Source organism: Chiloscyllium plagiosum, chromosome 33, assembly GCF_004010195.1.
Source record: "Chiloscyllium plagiosum isolate BGI_BamShark_2017 chromosome 33, ASM401019v2, whole genome shotgun sequence".
NCBI lineage: Eukaryota > Metazoa > Chordata > Chondrichthyes > Orectolobiformes > Hemiscylliidae > Chiloscyllium > Chiloscyllium plagiosum.
This window is the reverse complement of record NC_057742.1, coordinates 38,331,475-38,353,346: the sequence shown is the minus strand read 5'-3', so window position 1 is coordinate 38,353,346 and position 21,872 is coordinate 38,331,475. Positions and strand designations below refer to the sequence as shown.

The window sequence follows — 21,872 nt, the reverse complement described above, 5'->3', positions numbered from 1 at the left end:
ATGTAAATGACGAAAAGTAGATGACCCAGCACCGATCCTTGTGGCATTCCACTGGTCACAGGCCTCCAGTCTGAAAAACAACCCTCCACCACCACCCTCTGTATTCTACCTTTGAGCCAGTTCTGTATCCAAATGGCTAGTTCTCCCTGTATTCCATGAGATCTAACCTTGCTAATCAGTCTCCCATGGGGAACCTTGTCGAATGCGTTACTGAAGTCCATATAGATCACATCTACTGCTCTGCCTCATCAATCTTCTTTGTTATGTCTTCAAAAAACTCAATCAAGTTTGTGAGACATGATTTCCCACGCACAAACCATGTTGACTATCCCTAATCAGGCAGCATTCAAGGAGCTTTTTTTTTTGTCAGGCAGTATCCAAGGAGCTGCGCTTTTCCAGCAACACATTTTCAGCTCTGATTTCCAGCATCTGCAGTCCTCACTTTGCTGCGCTTTTCCAGCGACACATTTTCAGCTCTGATCTCCAGCATCTGCAGTCCTCACTTTCTCCTATCCCTAATCAGTCCTTGCCTTTCCAAATACATGTACATCCTGTCCCTCAGGATTCCCTCCAACAACTTGCCCACCACTGAGGTCAGGCTCACTGGTCTATAGTTCCCTGGCTTGTCTTTACCGCCATTCTTAAACAGTGGCCCCACATTTGCCAACCTCGTTTCCGGCACCTCACCTGTGACTATCGATGTTACAAATATGGCCCAGCAATCACTTCTCTAGCTTCCCACAGAGTTCTCTGGTACGCCTGATCAGGTCCTGGGGATTTATCCACCTTTAACCGTTTCAAGACATCCAGCACTTCCTCCTTTATAATCTGGATATTTTGCAAGATGTCACCATCTATTTCCCTACAGTCTATATCTTCCATATCCTTTTCCACAGTAAATACTGATGCAAAATATCCATTTAGTATCTTCCCTATTTTCTGTGGCTCCACAGAAAGGCCGCCTTGCTGATTTTTGAGGGGCCCTATTCTCTCCCTAGTTACCATTTTGTCCTTAATATATTTGTCTCATCCCAGATTCAACCCTACAACTCAGCTCCGCCCTCTTAAACTGAGCCACCTGTCTATCTTCCTTCCCACCTATCCACTCCACCCTGCACTGTGAAATATCACCATCACCCTCCCACCTGCATCTACATATTGCCTTCCCAGCTAGCTTTCACACCAGCCGCATCCCTATTTATCTCTCAGCCCCCTTCCCTCCCAACCGTTGATAAAGGGCTTATGTCCTAAACATTAATTTGCCTGCTCCACAGATGCTGCCTGACCTGCTGTGCTTTTCCAGCACCACACTCTGACATAAAGTTAGCATGCAGGTACAGTAAACAACTGAAATAATTGGCACAAAAATAAAATGGGAAAGGTAGCCTGACCATGGCTAACAAAAGAAATTTGGGGTAGTGTTGGTTCCAAGGAAGTAGCATAGAAATTGACCAAAATCAGACCTGATGATTTTGAGCAGTTTAAATTTCAAAAGGAAAAGAAACTGATTAACAAGGGAATAGGAGAATCAGTTTGTGGGGAACATACAAACTGATTGGAAAAGTTTCTACAGGTATGTGAAGAGAAAAGGATTCGTGAAGACAAATGTAGGTCCTTTACAGTCAGAAACAGGTGAAGTTATCATGGGGAACAAGAGATAGCAGACCATTTAAGAATACACTTTGGTTCTGTCTTCGCAAAGGAGGGCACAAATAATGTCCCAAAAATGTGGGGTAACACAGAATCAAGTGAAGGAGGAGGAACTGAAGGAAATGAGTGTTAACAGGGAAATGGTGTTGGGTAATTTGTGGTATTAAAGACCAAAAAGCCTGATAATCCACATCCCAGAGTACTTAAGGAAGTGGTCCTAGAAATAGTAGATACGCTGGTAGTCAATTTTTTCCAGATTTACATACTTGGGAACAGTTCCTGTGGATTGGAGGGTAGCTAATGCACCTCCACTATTTAAAAAAGTAGATATAGAGGAAATGGAATTATCGATCAGTTAGCCTGGCATTGGAAAAATGCTAGGGTTCATCCTGAAAGAATTAAGAGCACGACAATTGGAAACAGTGATAGGATTGGACAGAGACAGCATGGATTAATGAAAGAAAAATCATGCTTGGCCATTCTAATGAAATGTTTTGAGGATTTAACTAGTAGATATGGATGAGCCAGTGGATGTGGTTTACTTGGACTTTCAGAAAGCTTTCAACAAGATCCCACATACGAGATTAGCATACAAAATGAAAAATGCACGGGATTGGGTGTAGTGTACTGACATGTATAGAGAATTAGAGTCATAGGTTCATAGAGTCACAGAAACTGATCTTTTGGTTCAAATCGTCATACTGACTAGATATCCTAAATTAATCTAGTCTCATTTGCCAGTTCTTGGCCTATTTCTCTCTAAACCCTTCCTATTCATATATCCATCCAGATGCCTTTTAAATATTATAATTGTACCAGACTCCAATACTTCCTCTGGTAGCTCATTTCATACACGTACCACTCTCTGCGTGAAAATGTTGCCCGTTAGGTCCCTTTTAAATCTTTCCCCTCTCACCCAAAATCTATGCCTTCTAGTTCTGGACTCCCCCACCCCAGGGGAAAGACCTTGTCTATTTACCATATCCATGCCCCTCATGATTTTAATAACCTCCGAGGTCACCCCTCAGCCTTCGCTCCAGGGAAAACAGCCCTAGCCTATTCAGCCTCTCCCTATAGCTCAAACCCTCCAACCCTGGTAACATCCTTGTAAATCTTTTCTGAACCCTTTCAAGTTTCACAATGTTCTTCCTCTAAGAAGGAGACCAGAATTGCACACAATATTCCAACTAGTTGGAGGATAGGAAAAAAAAAAGAGTAGGAATAAGTGTGTCTTTTTCCAAGTGGCAGGCAATGACGAGTGGGTGCTGCGGGGCTCAATGCTTGGACTCCAACTATTCACAATATATATTAATTATTTAGATGAGGGAACTAAATGTGATATCTTCAAGTTTGCAGACGAACAAAGCTGGGTGAGAAGGTGAAACGCTTCAGTGTGATTTGGATAACTTGAATGAGTGGGCAAATGCATGACAGATGAAGTGTAATGTGGATAAAACGAGGCTATCTACTTTGGTAGTAAAAACAGAAAGGCAGATTATTACCTGAATGACAACTGATTGAGTAAGAGAGAGCTACAAACAAGATCTGGGTGTCATTGTACAATGGTCGCTGAAAATAAGCATGCAAATGCAGCAAGCAGCGAAGACGACAAATTGGTTTGTTGGCCTTCTTAGTGACAGAATTGAAATACAGAAACAAGGATGTCTTGCTGCAATTGTACAGGGTTTTAAGTGAGACCACACCTCAAGTACCGTGAGTATTTTGGTATCCTTCTCTGAGGAAATATGTTCTGGCTATCAGGGGAGAGCAACAAAGGTTTACCAGACCGAGTCCTGGGATGGCAGGACTGATGATGAAGTGAGAATGGATCAGTTAGAACTATATAAGGGCCTGTGCCCGAAACGTCGAATCTCCTGTTCCCTGGATGCTGCCTGACCTGCTGTGCTGTTCCAGCAATAAAGTTTCAACTTTGATCTCCAGCATCTGCAGACCTCACTTTCTCCTAGAACTATATTCACTCTAGTTTAGAAGAACGAAGGGAGATCCCACAGAAACTTTTCGACAGGATAAAGGCAGGAAGGATGCTCCAGGGAGTTCAGAATCAGGAGTCTTGGTCTAAGGATACAGGGTAGACCATTTAGATCTGAGATGAGGAGAGTTTTTTCCACCAAGGGAGTGGTGAGCCTGTGAAATTTTATGCCCAAGTAAGTGGTTAAGGCCAAACATTGTATGTTTTCAAGGAAGAGACAGATATAGTTCTTAGGACTAAAGAGACCAGGGGTATGAGGAGCAAGTGGGAACTGGGTATGAATTGGATGATCAGCCATGAATGGTGAACCAGGCCCGAAGGGATGAATTGCCTACTCCTGCTCCTATTTTCTGTGTTTAGTTGTAATTATGGCAGTAAATAGCAGTTTGTCCTTTATTGAAAGGGATTGGAGTGCATCAATGATATTCAGCAGAAAAATAGTGAGGGCCAATTGGGACATTGGAAAATTTTAATTTGGCTGCAAGAATAATTTTAAAAGATATATTTATTGGTTCATTGTTTCTTCAAAAAGGCATTCAAGCTTGTAAAACATAAAATGATTGTTAAAATAAACATATTAGTAGCTGCACACAGTTAAGTAATTGTTGTATAATCAAGCTTTGGTGCAAAGTGCGCACAATTTTAATTTACACAACTACCCCTCGTTTAACACTAGTGTTAACACTTGAATGCTTAATAACAACGTACTAAACAGATGTCTTTTTTTAAATTAAGAAGCATGTGCTAGAGATCATGTTGCAAGGTTGGCCCATAAGTCCACCTCCCATAAAAGATGACCCCAAATTTTCAGCTCAATGATTCTGCATCTATTTGGCACACCAGTAAATTTCTGTTTTAGCTTCAATATGCCATGTATTCACTGCCACAAAAAAGGCTGTAGAAGCCAGGCCATTGAGTGTATTTAAGACTGAGATAGATTCTTGGTTGTCAAGGGGATCAAGGGTTACATGGAGAAGGTGACAGAATGGGGTTTAGAAACTTTATCAGGCATGACTGAATGGCAGAATAGACTCGATGGGTCGAATGGCCTAATGTCTGCTCCTATGTCTTGTGGTGCATGAGTACCATTGGCCCCCAATTAGCCCCAATTTTTCACCCCAGAAATGGATGTGTTACTTACAGGGACCATATAACTGGATGCATTGGATTAGCAGTTTAAGCACATCCACGCAGCGCAGATTCCATATTGGGAATAACAAAGATAGCAACCAATCTATACTGGTAGTTCACTTTTATACTCGATGCATAAGTCAACCAACATTATGGGAGAGACTTTGAGGTTTCAAATGTTGACTTATTACACTGAAATCTATAGTAATAGAATGGGTTCACAACCTATAATTTTCACATTGGCTATCTTGAATCTAATTGGCCCCAAAACGTGTTTACTAATTTTTAACTTATAAACTCTTTCAACATAGCTTTTCCTTGCTGCTTACTGTTTCTTTCAAATTGATGCTTTCCTCCAAATTCCCAACCTTCTTGTTTGAGGCCTCTCATTCACCGACATTCCTACTTGTCAGCTCCTCCCTCTCAATTTGCCACTTCCCTTGTATCAGTTCTAACTTTAACTTTCATTAGTTTGAACCTTATTTTCTTTTCTTATCTATTCCTACATTTAATTCAAGTTAAAAGTTGCTGTTAAACTTTTCACATGCAAGTTATGATGTCACTTCCTCAGGGATGATCAGAAAAGATTGTGTGTAAATATCCATGTTGGCTTCACTTTAAAACGCTTTCTCAAAAGCTATTCACATCATTACACCTGATAATCAATTCCATTACTGAACACACTGTTGGCAGTAATGTTCCCTTTACTTTCAAATTCAAAGATTCCTCCAATGTTTCAAAGCTCTATGCTAGAAAGGTCCAACGTTTCATAATCAGTCAAATAAACATGCAGTCATCACAGTTTGAAGGGATTTGGTTCTTGTAACTTATTTCTAGACTGACTGTGAGTTGAGCACAATAATATAATTGCAATATTGATTCTCTTTAACCAAAATATATTTAAATAATATATTCATCAATGGATGGAAAACATAAAAATGAGGAAACTCATCTTCCCAAACATCACAACATTTCAAAAAGGGTTATTCCCAAGTTCTGTGACAATACCCATTAAACCATGAAATACTTTGGAATTTCACCTTTAAATCTTTTTGTTTATGGACTATAAGCCCAGAGTTTGTAATGACAATTGCTGCACAAGTAAGGACCAGTAAGAAAAACACAGGTGAGTTGTGTAAGTCAAGTGCTGTCAATGAGCAGTAAACTGAAACTCGCTGTACAGTTTAAATCAGTGGGAGCAGCACAGTGGCACAGTGATTTGCACAACACAAGGAAATCAGGTTCGATTCCATCTCAGGTGACTGTGTGGAGTTTGCACATTCTCCCCTTGACTGTGTGGGTTTTCTCTGTATGTTCCAGTTTCCTCCAACAGTCCAAAGATGTGCAGGTTACTTGGATTGCATATTAACTCCGTGAGGAACGACAGGGATGGGGTAGGCTTGGTGATATGTTCTTCAGAGTGTCTGTGCTGACTCAGTAGGCTGAATGGCCTCTTTCTGCACGGTGGCTCAGTGGTTAGCACTGCTGCCTCACAGCACCAGAGACCCGGGTTCAATTCCCATCTCAGGCAACTGTCTTGTACATGAAGGACGGATTGCACCTGAACTGGAGGGGTTCAAATGTCCTGAGTGGAAGATTTGCTCGTCTGATGTGGGAGGGTTTAAACTAATTTGGCAGGGGGGTCGGAATCAGAGCCACATGTCTGAGAGGGGGTCAGTTACAGATGTGACAGTGACAGGATATATTGAATCTAAAAGGAAGGTTTCTCACGCGATGAAACAAAGGGATCGGTTAAAGTGTGTATGCTTTAATGCAAGGAGTGTCCAAAATAAGAGTGACGGACTTAGAGCATGGATCAGTACTTGGGACTATGATGTTGTGTCCATAATGGAGACAGGAATTCACTGGGGCAGGATTGGTTGCTTGATGTTCCAGGGTTTAGAACGTTTAAAAAGAACAGGGAGGGTGGAAAAAGAGGAGGGGATGTAGCATTGCTAATCAGAGAATGCATCACAGCTACAGAAATGGAGATTGTTGAGGAAGGTTTGTCTACTGAGTCAGTATGGGTGGAAGTTAGGAACAGCAAGGGAACAGCCACCGCATTGGAGGTTTTCTACAGACCACCTAATAGCAGTAGAGAAATTGAAGATCTCATAGGTGGGCAGATTCTGGAAAAATGCAAAAGTAGCAGGGTTGTTGTTATGGGTGATTTCAACTTTCCCAATATCAACTGGAACCTCCTAAGTGTCGATGGTTTGGATGAAGCCAATTTTGTCAGGTGTGTTCAGGAGGGTTTCCTAACTCAGCATGTTGACAGACCGATCAGGGGAGAGGCCATTTTGGATTCGGTGCTCGGCAACGAGCCAGGACAGGTGTCAGATCTCATGGTAGGAGAGCACTTTGGTGACAGTGATCACAACTGCTTCACATTTAGCATAGCCTTGGAAAGTGAAAGGAGCAATTACCGAGGGAAGATATTCAATTGGGGAAAAGGAAATTATGACACTATCAGACAGGAGTTGGGAAGTATAGACTGGGAGCAATTGTTCCACAGAAAGGGCACAGCAGACATTTGGTGACTATTTAAGGAGAAGTTGTTGAGAGTGATGCACAAATTTGTTCCTCTGAGGCAGGTAAGAAGAGGAAAGATTAAGGAACCTTGGATGACGAGAACAGAGGAACTTCTCATCAAAAAGAAGGCGGCAGCTTATGTAAGGTGGAGGAAGCAAGGATGTAGCACAGCTTTACAGGATTACAGGCTTGCTAGAAAGGAGCTCAGAAATGAACTGAGGAGAGCCAGGAGGGGGCACGATAAAGGCTTGGCAAGAAGATTAGGGAGAACCCAAAGACGTTTTACTCATACGTGAAGAATGAGAGAATGATCAGGGAGAAGGTAGGGCCGATCAGGGATAGTGGAGGGAACTTGTGCATGGGGTCTGAGCAGATAGGGGAAGCCTTAAATGAGTTTTTTGCTTCAGTTTTCACCAAGGAAAGGGAACTTGTTATAAATGAAAACTTAGAGGAGCTGGGATACAGACTTGACCAGATCAAGATTGATGAAGTTGATGTGCTAGAAATTTTGGAAAACATTAAGATTGATAAGTCCCCAGGGTCAGACCAGATTTATCCTAGGCTGCTCCGGGAAGCGAGAAAGGAGGTTGCTAAGCCGCTGGCGAGGATATTTGCCTCCTCACTCTCCACGGGAGTTGTACCAGAAGATTGGAAGGAGGCGAATGTTGTTCCTCTTTTCAAGAAGTGCAATAGGGAAATCGCTGGCAATTACAGATCAGTCAGTCTGTGGTCAGCAAAGTTTTGGACAGAATTCTGAGGGATAGGATTTATGACTATTTGGCAAAGCATAGTGTGATTAAAGGCAGTCAGCATGGCTTTGTGAGGAGCAGGTCATGCCTCACAAATCTTATCGAGTTCTTTGGGGAGGTGTCAAGACAGGTCGATGACGGTCAAGCAGTGGATGTGGTGTATATGGATTTCAGCAAGGCATTTGATAGGGTTCCCCAGGGTAGGGTCATTCATAAAGTCAGGAAGTATGGGAGTACAGGGCGATTTGGCTATCTGGATTCAGAATTGGCTGGCTGATAGATGGCAGAGAGTGGTTGTAGATGGAAAGTATTCATGGAATGCCCTGCCAGTAACAGTGGTGGACTCTCCCTCTTTATGGGCATTTAAGAGGGCATTGGATAGGTATATGGAGGATAGTGGGTTAGTGTAGTTTAGGTGGGCTTGGATCGGCGCAACATCGAGGGCCCAAGGGCCTGTACTGCGCTGTATTCTTCTATGTTCTATGTTCTATTCTGCCTGGAGGATAGTGTTGAGTGGGGTCCCGCAGAGCTCTGTACTTGGGCCTCTGCTCTTTAGAGTTTTTATAAATGACTTGGATGAGGAGGTTGAGGGGTGGGTTAGTAAATTTGAGATGACACAAAGGTTGGAGGTGTCGTCGATAGTATAGAGGGCTACTGCAGGCTGCAGCGCAACATAGATAGAATGCAGAGCTGGACTGAAAAATGGCAGATGGAGTTCAACCTGGATAAATGCAAAGTGATGCATTTTGGAAGGTTGAACTCGAATGCTGAATATAGGATTAAAAACAGGATTCTTGGCAGTGTGGAGGAACAGAGGGATCTGGGTGTGCAAGTACATAGATCCCTCAAAGTTGCCACCCAAGTGGATAGGGTTGTTAAGAAAGCATATGGTGTTCTGGGTGATAGAGTTTAAGAGCTGTGAGGTTTCGTTGCAGCTCTACAAGTTCCTGGCGAGACCACACTTGGAATATTGTGTCCAGTTCTGATCGCCCTACTATAAGAAAGATACAGAGGCTTGGGAGAGGGTGCAAAGAAGATTTACCAGGATGCTGCCTGGACTGGAGGGCTTGCCTTATGAAGAAAGGTTGAATAAGCTCGGACATTTCTCTCTGGAGAGAAGGAGGAAGAGAGGAGGTCTGATAGAGGTGTATAAAATAATGAGAGGAATAGATAGAGTCAATAGCCGGAGACATTTCCCCAGGGCGGAAATGACTGGTACGAGAAGTCATAGCTTGAAGATATTAGGAGAAAGGTACAAAGGAGACGTCAGAGGTAGGTATTTTACACAGAGAGTTGTGAATGCATGGAATGCGTTATCAGCAGTGGTGGTGGAAGCAGAGTCACTGGGGACATTTAAGCGACTGCTGGACATGCACATGGATAGCATTGAGTTGAGGGGTGCGTACGTTGTTACTATATTTTACATTAAGATTAAATCTCGGCACAATATCGTGGGCCAAAGGGCTTGTTCTGTGCTGTACTTTTCTATGTTCTATGGGGATTCTATGATTGAATGAGATGGGTTACAGGTTGACCATGAGTATGTCACTCCATTGTGAAATATCATCACCATCACTCATTACATCTTAATCACTTTTTTGATGGGGCACTGAACATAAAGAAAAATCTTTGCCTGCATCAAATTGGCTGAAGGATGAGAACTTAAACTGCCAAATATTTATGAATTTGTTTGAATTCCTTTGATCCTTTTAAAATATGTTGACACATCAGTTGCTGATTAGATAAATTGACTTGGAGAAATTATTGAAACAAACGACAGTATGAAGAAATTGAATTAACATGCAAGGTGGCTTGAAGTAATTCCGAAAGACAGTGACAGCGATCTAACAGAATTAACAGCTCGAAGGATTGTATCTAAAATAGTTCCCTTCATCAAAGCAATGATGTTTAAATACATCATTTAACATCCATCTTCGAGGAAGTTTAAACAGAAGGACAAACACAAATGATGGAAAATTTGTGGCAGCACAGACTGACATACTTTTAAATGTGCTCAACAAGAATAATTGTACAAGATGTTCGTATCCACTAATAATTAAGCTGATGATTTGACATCAGCTTCCACGCTCAGCTGCAAATACATCAGTGAAAAGGTAGTTTGTATTTTTTGGAACAAAACTTTGATACATTAAAAGTACAAAATTAAATAACTTTATCACTTTAGCTTGAATAAGCCCAACATATCATCATGGATTTATGTTTCAACAGTATATGACAGGTTTTCAAAAACATCAATGTCTTGGTGAATCAGTTGGCATTTTGCAAAACCTTTGGGAAGGTTTCACCTCTGCCAGTGATAGTCAAGATGAGAGTAAAAGGCGATATATGAAGTTGGGCAGATATTTGGCTTAAAAACAGAAAACAGATGAGTCACAAATGGAGATTTTTCAGATGGGAGGAAGAGACTATTCCACAGAATGGAAGAATAGCCTCAGGATGGATCACTATGAAATATTGTGCTGGACTAATTCTTAATATTTTAAAGGATCCAAGTCTTGGGGTCACAAATTAAGTCAAGACATGATATAGTGGAAAAGGGAATAAGAAATACGATACAAAGGTAGGTGGGACTGATCTATCAAAGTTGGACAGGGGTTTGATGCTGACATTTTTCTTGCTGCTCCCAGCAAACATTATTTGCCACATAATGAAAATGAACTCTGTGTAAACAGTAAATTTCACTTTTAAGATATGCCGTAAACCTACAAGGTCACTACTGTTCACTTAATTGCATTAAGTGCTGAAACATGGAGAGTTAATTTGAGCCCTACAGCATGGAGACAGGCCTTCTGGCCCAAATTGTACATGCTGTACAACATGCTAAACGATATTCAGTTTGGCATCAGGTTTTCTTTAAGTTGCAAGACCATTGTCAAATATAATGTGCTCTTATGCCACAAATTCATGCACACAGAGAACTGGATGCCAATGCTTGAAAAACTAGGTGCTAACAAAGCTGTGATCGATAGCTCTTATTGTGGGCTGGATTCAAATTCAGGGCTAAAAACATGACATGACAGCCAGAGTTAGCCAATAGTTATTGCTTTACCTTGATGTTTGGAGTGTATAAATTGCGTAAAGATGCTAATGCAGTGGATAGCCCTTCTGTGCTGTAAGATATCCACAAGCCTTGGAGTATTGAAGAGGAAACACCAACTTTTTTGCTCAGACCCTTGAAGAGAAACAGAAGAAACAGTGAATTATTTTTCCTGCCAGAAACAAGACATAATTATGTTAAATGTTCAAGTGTATTAACTGAAAGGCCAGCTTACTCTTGCCGGCTTTGGACATGTAGCAGTGATAACTGCTTTGCACACATAGTGCATATATCATGCAAATGTTGCAATTAGCTTCCAGCTGCATTGCACTCATCATAAAAAGCAATGATCATTTTCTTTCTCCTAATCTATATTCTTTCTCCATCAACCGATCAATATCATACAAGAAACAAAATCCCAATACTGAGGTACAAATATGATGATAAAATATATTTAAGATATATTTAAATATAGTTAATGATATGAACTATATTTCTCTTGCAGTTTGATACAATGGAGTTGATTGTTGAGCCATTTCAAAGGCAGTTAAGAGGAAATTGCATTGCTTCAGGTCTGGAGTCACACATCGGCCAGAACAAGAAAGGATGCCAGATTTACACCTATTGAGATCTTCACTATTGTATTTGCATTTTTGGTTTAGAACTGTGAGCTGAAGTTCAGAATTAAAACTTTGAGCAGCAGCTTGCTTTGGAAAGGAGTGGGAAAGTAATAGATGTTTGTTTATAGGAACTGGCTCGGGAACATCACTGCAGGTTAACTATTGTCCTAAGACAACTACTGGACTAGAATGACCTGGGCTCAGGATTGGCATTTATTGAATGTTGATATGGTCAATCAAGAACAGATTGGTGCTGACCAGCCAATTATGCAGAATGCTGGAAAAAAAAAGAATGAACCAGTTCTGATTTGATTTGCTTTACTCCTAACACAAGTATCAAGGCAATATGAAAATGTAGTCTTACGTGCTTTACAAGCAGATCAGACTGTACAAGTGCATCTGGTAACAGACCAGAGTGCAGGATACAATGCTCCAGCTGCCAAGGTGCAGACAGAGATCAACATCAGCATTAAGGAGGTCCATTCAAAAGCTGACAACAGTGGGGAAGAAGATGTTCGTACCTGTATACAAATTCTTCTGCATGACGGAAAAGAGTATAACTGGGGTTGGAGGGTTTTTTGATTACGTTGGTTGTTTTCCTGATGCAGCGGAAAGTATAGATGAAGTCAATGGATGGGAGGCTGATTTGCTGTGTTCATGTCTCTATGTAGTTCTGACTGGGGCTTTGAAGCCATCAGTCTGTTCTGAAAAAAAAAACTTCCGGATGGTTCTGCTGTGTTTTGCTCTTTCTCTCTCTTTAGTTTTCACTATAGTTGTCAACTTGTTCGTTGTTGTGATAAGAAAATAAGAAGTGACTGAATCATCATGGAAGGCTATTGAATCTGTTTATTGAGTCATGATTTGGTGACTTCAGAATTCAAGCAAGACCTAGTTTACTTGCCCATCAACAACTCCATTAACCAAGGATTTCTCAAAACCAGGTACCCATTTTCAAACTGTTGAATTGGCAAATTGTTCCTTTATTTTCTTCCTTTTAGTTTATCTCTTAACTGTGTCTGTCGGTGAGAGAGTGGGGCATTCCGGTTAAAGAAGATTGGGCTTAGATCATAGCTATCAAGCACATTGCCTTGTTATTTACCCATGTTCTGCTAAAGTTACATTATTAATAATATATTATTAATTTTTGTTTAAGTTACCAACTTGGAGTGTGATATCTGTTATTCTTCAGTCCGGTTAGAAATGACTTAACAATTGAAGGTAATTCAATTTCATTTTACTGTGTTGTGAATCCAGGGATAGGGAGGCTGATTTGGTTTAGCTTTGCTTGATATCTCCCATGTCACAACACTTGAAGCTCAATACAGTAACTAGATAGGTTTCTGTCTTACAATTAGACTAGCATCTTACATCAGATTTATTAATTGAATTTGAATTCTGCCAGCTGTTTTGGGGCAGGAAGGGAGTGGCTTTGAACTCATTCCTGAACATTAATCTAGGTTTCTGCGCTATTTGGTTCCACTTTCAGCTGTATCATGATGATTTGAGCCATTCTCTCGAAACTCAACTGCATGCACACACAACAGTGATGTAATGTAACCTCTTCAAACCTGTTTCATACAGAATCAAATACCTTGAATATGTGAGCTTTAAGGATGTGGTGTCCCAGCTCAATGGTCTGTTGGCGGTTCAGTTTGTTTTCTTGACGTGAGAACCAAAATGCCAGTAATGTATGGCCACTCCTAAGCAGAAAAACAAAACTAATTTTAAAAAGATAAACTATGATATTCTCAACATGGACTGGACACATGAATACCTTATTGATAGTATTTCCTTCTCCGTTCAAAAGAAGTCCTACTTCCAAGCATATCACAGAGAAATGATGACATTTTCCAGGAAACATACACAGTCACCAAGCATACGGGGCTTGGGTAAGTGAACAAACCTTGAGTGATATGCTTGCAGTCTGATAATGACCTTTCCTACAGTACCAAGGGATAGGTGAATTTATAGCTGGTGGTGCTGGTAATATATTGATGATCTTTGCAAAGGAAGGAAGACAGGGTTAGATGTGGAAATAAAGAAGGGTTTTCTGAAAAACTGGTGGACTGATCATTTTAGAAATGTATTGAAATAAAAAATGCCAAGATGTGTGGAAATTGAAGAAGCAGAGGTGAGTGTTCAGGAAATAGAAAGGGAGAGATTTATAAATGTTAATTATGTCAAAAATGTCAATCCATTGCATTCTGTCCAAGAAATGTTTTACTTTTTGAGTAGCGTAAACCCCAATTCTGCATCGTCTATAAAGGCACCCAAGGAAATCATAATCAATTGGCTTTTTTGCTGGCTGGTGCTATTAAAACAATTATTTAAAACTAAAGTTTGTTTCCTACAGAAGCGATGAAGTGATTCATTTTATTTTTTCCAAGATTATTAAGGATATTGACGTTATCCAGTCATGTTATTCATAGTGAATGCTTACGCAGTATACCAGAAAATGAAACACATATAAAAAGCAATTTAAACCAATAATTCAAATGTTGTATTTTTATGCTTTTTGTGTAAAATCACAATTATTTGAACTAGCATTGCCACATTTGTCAGTTTTAGCATTTCAGTCCAGCTCATTATACTCTGAACAACTCAATTTCAGAGGAGTGTAATCTAATCATTAGATGCACTCAGTTAAATAAGAGCACTGACTGACAGTCTGGGTACACTGAAGCACTAGTGCACAAAAGTTTTCAAATTAGAATACCAGGAATGAGGAGGTGAAATAGGAAATGTGGAACTATTTCAATCTGTTAGATTGTAAATATTCATCAAATTTGAGACAACAATAAAATGGCATAAAAACTTGCTTCCGAGAACAATAAACATAAAAAGGTACATTTACTAATATCTTATCTCATTTTTCTTCTAGAACTGGGAGATTGAAGTAATAAATTAAAACTACCAATCAACAAAAACAATACTGACAATGAGTGATATTTTTAAGAGATTAATTTGCAATTGCAGAAAAACACAATTTGTCTGTGTTTTAACAAATTGCACAAATTTCATAAATTAAATGCATTCACCAGAATGAGACCCTGGCTTCAAAGGATTAAATTACATGGAGATCTTTTTCACTAGAAAAAAGGAGATGGTGGGGGGGGGGGGGGGTAACTGATTGAGGTTTACAAAACCATGAAGGATATAGACAGGGTGGATAGAGACAAGATTTTTCATAGGGTGAAGGATTCAGTAACGAGAGGTCATGCTTTCAAGGTGAGAGGTGGAAAGTTTAAGGGAGATACACGCGGCAAGTACTTCACACAGAGGGTGGTGGGCGTTTGGAATGTGTTGCCAGCAGAGGTGGTAGAGGCAGGCACAGTAGATTCATTTAAGATGCGTCTGGGCAGATGCATGAGTGGGTGGAGAGCAGAGGGATACAAATGCTTAGGAATTGACCAACAGTTTTAGACAGTACATTTGGAGGGCCGAAGGGCCTATTCCTGGGCTGTAAATTTTCTTTGTTCAATACGATAATAGAGGAAAATTATTTTAGGATTGAAATCAGGAAACATATTGAGCTGCAAAATCTGGTTGAAAGTTTGAACTCTTTTGGAACTGATAACAGATCAGCTGTTGATTTTAAATCTGGGATTGACAGACTTTTGTTATCCATAGATATTAAGAAATATAGGCCAAATGCGAACCTCTCAAGTTAGTTTTCAGATCCGCCATGAAGTCAATCAATAGAATCAAGGGAGTTAAATGGTTTACTTTTATTCCTATGCTCCAAATTTGTTGCTTAATTTAAAAGGATTTGGAATTATACAAAAAAATCCTAGGATCCATTTCTGGCAGTTGAGATTTTGGAATGGGTAATCACTTGAACAAGTTAACCACAATAGAATCAGAAATAAGTCATAAAAGTCAAAGGGTCAATACTTTTGTGAACAATCCATTGATTTTCAAGAGGTCTTTCACATCTGGGAATATCCTTTTATCATTGAGCGATACAAGGAAGTGGCAAAATCTGCAAGAAGTGATGACCTCAGAGTCCATTTTGAATCAGTCAAATTTGAAAATACAATTTTTAAAATAGAGTTTTAAAAGATTCCATAATACTGTCATGATACAAGTTAAAACACGAAGTGCTAGCTCACCTCTTTCCTCTGTAACCTGAACATAAACTTCTGTCCTCAAATTTCAAATATCGGCATTGTCTTCCCTCCTCTGTGCATTGCAAACTCCTCTACCCCCATATTCCCTTTTGCATGCTTGGGTTCTTTGAAACTGATCTTATTTAAAAGCCGACACAACGGAAACTTCAGCTGTGTCAGTCCTGCCCTCTGCAACAACCTCCTGAATAAACCATGCCACCACTTTTCAATTATAAAATATTTTTTAAAGCATTCTGCATGACCGATTTGTCAGTCTCCTTCCTGAGTCCATCAACTGTTTGTTTATTTGTTTCCATTTGAGCCCTCAGATATGTTAATATTGAAGATACTACAGAAATGAAAATTTCAGGCATTTTATTGAGAACAACACTGTAATACCAATCCATATTGAACTAATTACCAGTATTTAGTGTAAATTCAAGACCAAGTAGCCAACTCAGGGTGGGAAAAATATGTTTTGAATATCATTGCTTTTCCCCTACTCAGGCTTGAGCACAGATTGTTGCTGCTCTCTAGTTCATACTTCAAAAGGAGTGAAAAGTTTGAAGTGCAGTCAGTGCTGTACTGTAGAGAAACATGGTGGTCTACTTGCATACAGCAAGTTCCCACACACAGCAATGAAACAGATGAGCATATTTTTTGGGGGGTGTTGACTGAGAGATAACTATTGGGCAGGATACCTGGAAAATTTGTATAGAGGTTTTTGTATCTACAGGAGATGAAAGATTTTTCCTCAATGTAACTTCTCAGCTGAAAATACGGTACCTCTGACAATGCAGACCTCCCTTAGTATTGCTGCGATGTGGCATTTATGTGTTCCAGTCTCTGGAGTGGGATGTGAACCATGATTTCTGACTTGGAGGCAAGAGTGGTACCAGTGAGCCAAAATTAACACTTGAGCATTAACTCTCATTATTTTGGCTTTGAACTTAGCTGACTTTCAGAGCTCTCTCTCTTCCTCCGCCTTTCTGTAGTACTGGATCTCATTACATATTCTCTCTGAACTTAGCTGTCTGTTCCCTCCAGATGAGTGTATTGGCTCGTAGAGACTTGCTGCAATTTTATTCCCCACTTCAGTTCTGAATTCCTAGCAATATATAACAATATATAACAGTTTTAACAATATATAACAATTGCTGTTGTTGGGTAATGAAAGAGCAAAGTACTATCTTCATAGGGGTGAATTACAACAATTCACATTGAAATTGAAAAAGTTTATTTTGTTCCTAATAATCTTCAACGAGACTGACAAAGGAACTAAAACCTGAAGATGTTCCATATCAGTTGCTGAATGCCCTAAGACAACTTACGAATCATAGAGATGTACAGCACAGAAACAGACCCTTCGGTCCAACTCCTCCATGCTGACCAGATATCCTAAATAATCTAGTCCCGTTTGCCAGCACTTGGCCCATATCCTCCTAAACCCTTTCTCTTCATATATTCATCCAAATGCCTTTAAATGTTGTAAATGTACCAGCCTCCACCACTTCCTCTGGCAGCTCATTCCATACCTTGGCACCACCCTTTATGTGAAAAAGTTGCCCCTTAGGCCCCTTTTAAATGTTTCCCCTCTCACCCTAAACTTATGCCCTCTAGCTCTGGACTCCCTCACTCGAGGAAAAAGACCTTGTCTATTTACCCTATCCATGCCCCTCATGATTTTATAAACAGCTATAAGGTCACACCTTATAGCTGTTTATAAAATCTGAATTTTATAATGTAACCTCCGATGCTCCAGGGAAAATTGCTCAAACCCTCCAAACTTGGTGACATCCTTATAATGTTTTTCTGAACTCTTTCAAGTTTCATAACATCCTTACTTGCCAAAGAAATTTCAACATGAATCGTAATGTACTAGAATTTTTGTAAAAGTTTGGATACTCTCCCAACAATTCTTGCAATTTGAAACAGGAGCAGAAAACAAGACCAGATCCAGTGAGGCCAAATCAATATTACACACTGTCATTCTGCCCACGGAAGCCGTAGCAGTCTGTAATCCTGAGAGTGGAAGAGAGTCATCTTTATCTCCGAGAGACTGCAAATGATGATGACACACTGAAGAATTCCATCTTGATATCACAGCTGTTCAGGCATATTCTTCCATCAGTGACATATGAATCAAAACTGCACTCTCTTAAGCTCATATTTGAATGAATTCGAGCACTGATCAGGAGTAACCAAAACCTCTTCGCCGAAAACCCAAATACTTTATGTGAACAAAATTCTATGATGTAAAATGTACAGCATAGACTCAGGTCATTTAGCTCCAGTGGCACATGTCATTGATAATGTTCAACACAGAACTTCTCTGACATTACCAGCATTATCCAGATAAAAGTTTAAAGCACTCATGTAGTTACTCAGCTTCTAATCAGATTTTGCAGCAAGTCACAATCTAAAAGATATTCACAAACAATATCAACACTATTGTTGGAATCTTTGAACTGAATATCAGACTTGGATATTGGCATTTTGAATTGTTTTTACAGGCTATTTTGCTATAATATGTATTTTGTCAGTGCAAATTGGCTAAAATGCGATTGACAAATAGTGGCTGTTGTTTAGATAACACAAACTTTCTACTGCACAGGTCCAGCAATTTTATATTAGCGATCTTCTACAGGGCGATTTTCTATAGAGTTTTCCATACCTCGATTTTCTATGGCGCGAGGTTACAGAACTGTCGCGTTATAGCAGAATGACCAGTACTATTATCCTTTGAAGTATATTTTCTAAACCTCTTTTTTCCACATTTACTTATGTAGCTGTACCTTTTAAAAAAAACTGTTATTTGTGTTTTAACAATTCATTTTTCTAACCATATGAGGAAAGCTTTAGATTTTGTTCCTGCAATAAAAAAACAAATATGGGTTGCGTTGAGACGTATGAAAGTTTTATCCCTTCCTTTTCCCTTCTTCTTATATTAGGTTACATTTTCTACCCACATTTGCTGGAAAGTTTGAAAAATTGGGAAGAACTGTAACAAAGTGACACAAACTGCAATTCAACTCAAGCTGACAACTTAGAGAATGCTGAATATCGAAATTTGGCGTATCATTACACACAGCGATGTAGCATACACTTAACTCAAGCCATATGTACACACAGCAAATAATAACTTGTGTGCTTGGAAAATAGTAAGACATGTAAAAATTGTTAAACTGGAGGAAAATTAATAAAACTACATCAAAGTTACAACATGGAAACAAGCATTGCGATACAATTGATATCATGCCCCCGCTTAGAAATCCTTGACTGACAATGTAGCTTTTTAAACTTTGCTATTGCCACTGTGACTTATCTTGTTTAAGAAAAGCTACATTGGAAGGCTCACAATTATTTGAAACATGAAGCATAAGACATAATTCCATAGTAAAGCAAAGAGCTGCCAATGCTGGAAATCTGGAACAAAAAGGTCACTGGAATTGAAATGTTAACTCTTTTTTCTCTCCACAGATGCTGCCAGAGCTGCTGGATTTCTCCAACCATTTTTGTTCTTGACCAAGATTCCATTCCATTCTGTGAAATCTCATACAGAATATCAAACTGTTTTCATTATTCTGAATGTGATTCTAACTAAATATAAAGCTTTTAAACAGAGAAAATAGAAGAAGCTAGTATAGACTTCAAAAGAAATGATTTCATTTAACATATTACGGAGAATATTTGAAAAGGTCAGATAGGGAGTAATGAGGCGAAAGTAATGTGTACTGACATTAGAAAAACCTTTGACACAGCACCATACAGGAGATCGTCAGAGAAGATGAAGGATTTGTCCAGATCATGTGGCAGAAAATGCCTACACAAAATCTCAGGCAGAAGATAGATTTACTCTTTGTTAACCAGGCAGCACAGTGGCTCAGTGGTTAGCACTGGTGTCTCACAGCACTAGGGACCTGGGTTCAATTACAACCTTGGGTGACTGTCTGTGTGGAGTTTGCATGCTCTCCTCATGTCTGCGTGGGTTTCTTCCGGGTATTCTGGTTTCCCCCCCACAATCCAAAAGATGTGCAGGTTAGATGGATTCGCCATGCTAAATTGCCCATGGTGTTCAGGGATTTGTAGGTTAGGTGCATTAGTCAGAGGTAAATACAGGATAGGGGAATGGGTCTGGGTGGGTTACTCTACGGAGGGTCGTTGGGCTGAAGGACCTGTTTCCACACTGTAGGGATTCTAATCTAATTTAAACAGTTGATGTTTATTAATTGATAGTTATATTACGGCTAGGATATATGATGATCTCTTGTGAGACACCAGAAGTTTGCACTGCTACTACTAAAACATTCTCTCAAAGCTTTGGTAACAAACACAGACCAGAAGTAGAACTGAGACTGATTCTCTCCTTCCGGAAACAATCCTTTATACTTTTATGAATGGAATCCATTCATAATGTTAGTTAACCCTTTCAAATTCTAACCTGAGATAACAGGACAAAAGCACAGATTTCAATCTTGGGAGTCCATAGGAATGTCCTACACGATTCAGTTCTGGAATCAATGTTCATTGTGTATAACAATATTTTGGAAATAGCAAAAGAGATTTGTGTAGAAAAGATATAAAGAACAGTAAAATATAGCAAACCAGTTAGTATCAGATACAAAAAGGGATTATGAATATTTTGAGTATTGTTTAAGAAAATAAAGTGCGAGCAGCAGCTAAGGTAAGACAGTTTGTTTTAAAATTACTTACCGGTAGCGGGCAGCGGTGTTTTTTTTCTCTTCACAGAAAGAGCGGGAGCAGCAGGGGGAAGTGAAGAAGACCAGAGGGGCAGCCGGGAAGGAAAGCAGTGAGTATAAATACTCACCCTTCGACGCCAACAGTCACTTTGAGTGCGAGCAGCAGCTAAGGTAAGACAGTTTGTTTTAAAATTACTTACCGGTAGCGGTGTTTCTTTTCTCTTCACAGAAAGAGCGGGAGCAGCAGGGGGAAGTGACGAAGACCAGAGGGGCAGCCGGGACCCGGAAGCAGGTAGAGCGTAAGCTTACCTGGGTAGGTTTTTTTTCCCTTTAAAAGCGCGCAGGAGAAGAACCCGAGGCACTACAGAGGTAGTGTCTCCCACCCGCCCTCCTCCTCTAACCTAAATAATAAGATCCGTTGTGGTAAGTAGGTAAGTGCTGCATTTTGCTTGTTGTATTCTTTAGACCCAGATTTTTTAAAAAAAGGTTACTTTCAGAGGGATGGCAGTGAAGGCAGTGCAATGTTCCTCTTGCAACATGTTTGAGGTGAGGGATGCCATGGACGTCCCTGCTGATTAAACTTGCAGGAAGTGCACCCATCTCCAGCTCCTCCAAGACCGTGTTAGGAAACTGGAGTTGGAGTTGGATGAACTTAGGATCATTCGGGAGGCAGAGGGGGTCATAGATCGGAGCTTTAAGGAAGTAGTAACTCCAAAGATGGCAGATAGATGGGTGACAGTGAGGGGTACTGGGAGGAAGCAGCCAGTGCAGGGACCCCCTGCGGCCGTTCCCCTAAAGAACAAGTATACTGTTTTGGATACTTGTGGGGGGGACGACTTACCAGGGGTAAGTAACGGGGCTCAGGCCTCTGGCACGGAGCCTGCCCCCGTTACTCAGAAAGGAAGGGTGGAGAAGAGCAGAGCAATAGTAATTGGGGACTCGATAGTTCGGGGCCTAGATAGGCAGTTTTGTGGGAACGAGAGAGACTCACGTTTGGTATGTTGCCTCCTAGGTGCAAGGGTACGTGATGTCTCTGATCGTGTTTTCCGGGTCCTTAAGGGGGAGGGAGAGCAGCCCGAAGTCGTGGTCCTCATTGGCACCAAAGACATAGGTAGGAGGAGGGCTGAGGGTGTTAGGCAGGCTTTCAGGGAGCTAGGTTGGAAGCTCAGAGTCAGAACAAACAGAGTTGTTGTCTCTGCTTTGTTACCCGTGCCACGTGATAGAGAGTCGAGGAATAGGGAGAGAGAACAGTTAAATGCGTGGCTACAGGGATGGTGCAGGAGGGAGGGATAACTGGGGTTCTTTCTGGGGAAGATGGGACCTCTATAAACAG

General features: G+C 40.3%; 1 protein-coding gene across 17 annotated transcripts in view; it reads right to left on the bottom strand.

The window, feature by feature from the left end:
• LOC122540026 (protein TANC2) overlaps positions 1-21,872 on the bottom strand; it is a 1,063,581-nt gene that overhangs the window by 113,096 nt on the left and 928,613 nt on the right. For all 17 annotated transcript variants that reach the window (XM_043675319.1, XM_043675327.1, XM_043675320.1 and 14 more), the window contains 2 exons: positions 13,322-13,430; positions 11,123-11,245 (listed from right to left, as the gene is read on the bottom strand). In XM_043675319.1, the coding sequence (XP_043531254.1) occupies positions 11,123-11,245; positions 13,322-13,430 (232 nt within the window). The remainder of the gene's footprint in view (positions 1-11,122; positions 11,246-13,321; positions 13,431-21,872) is intronic.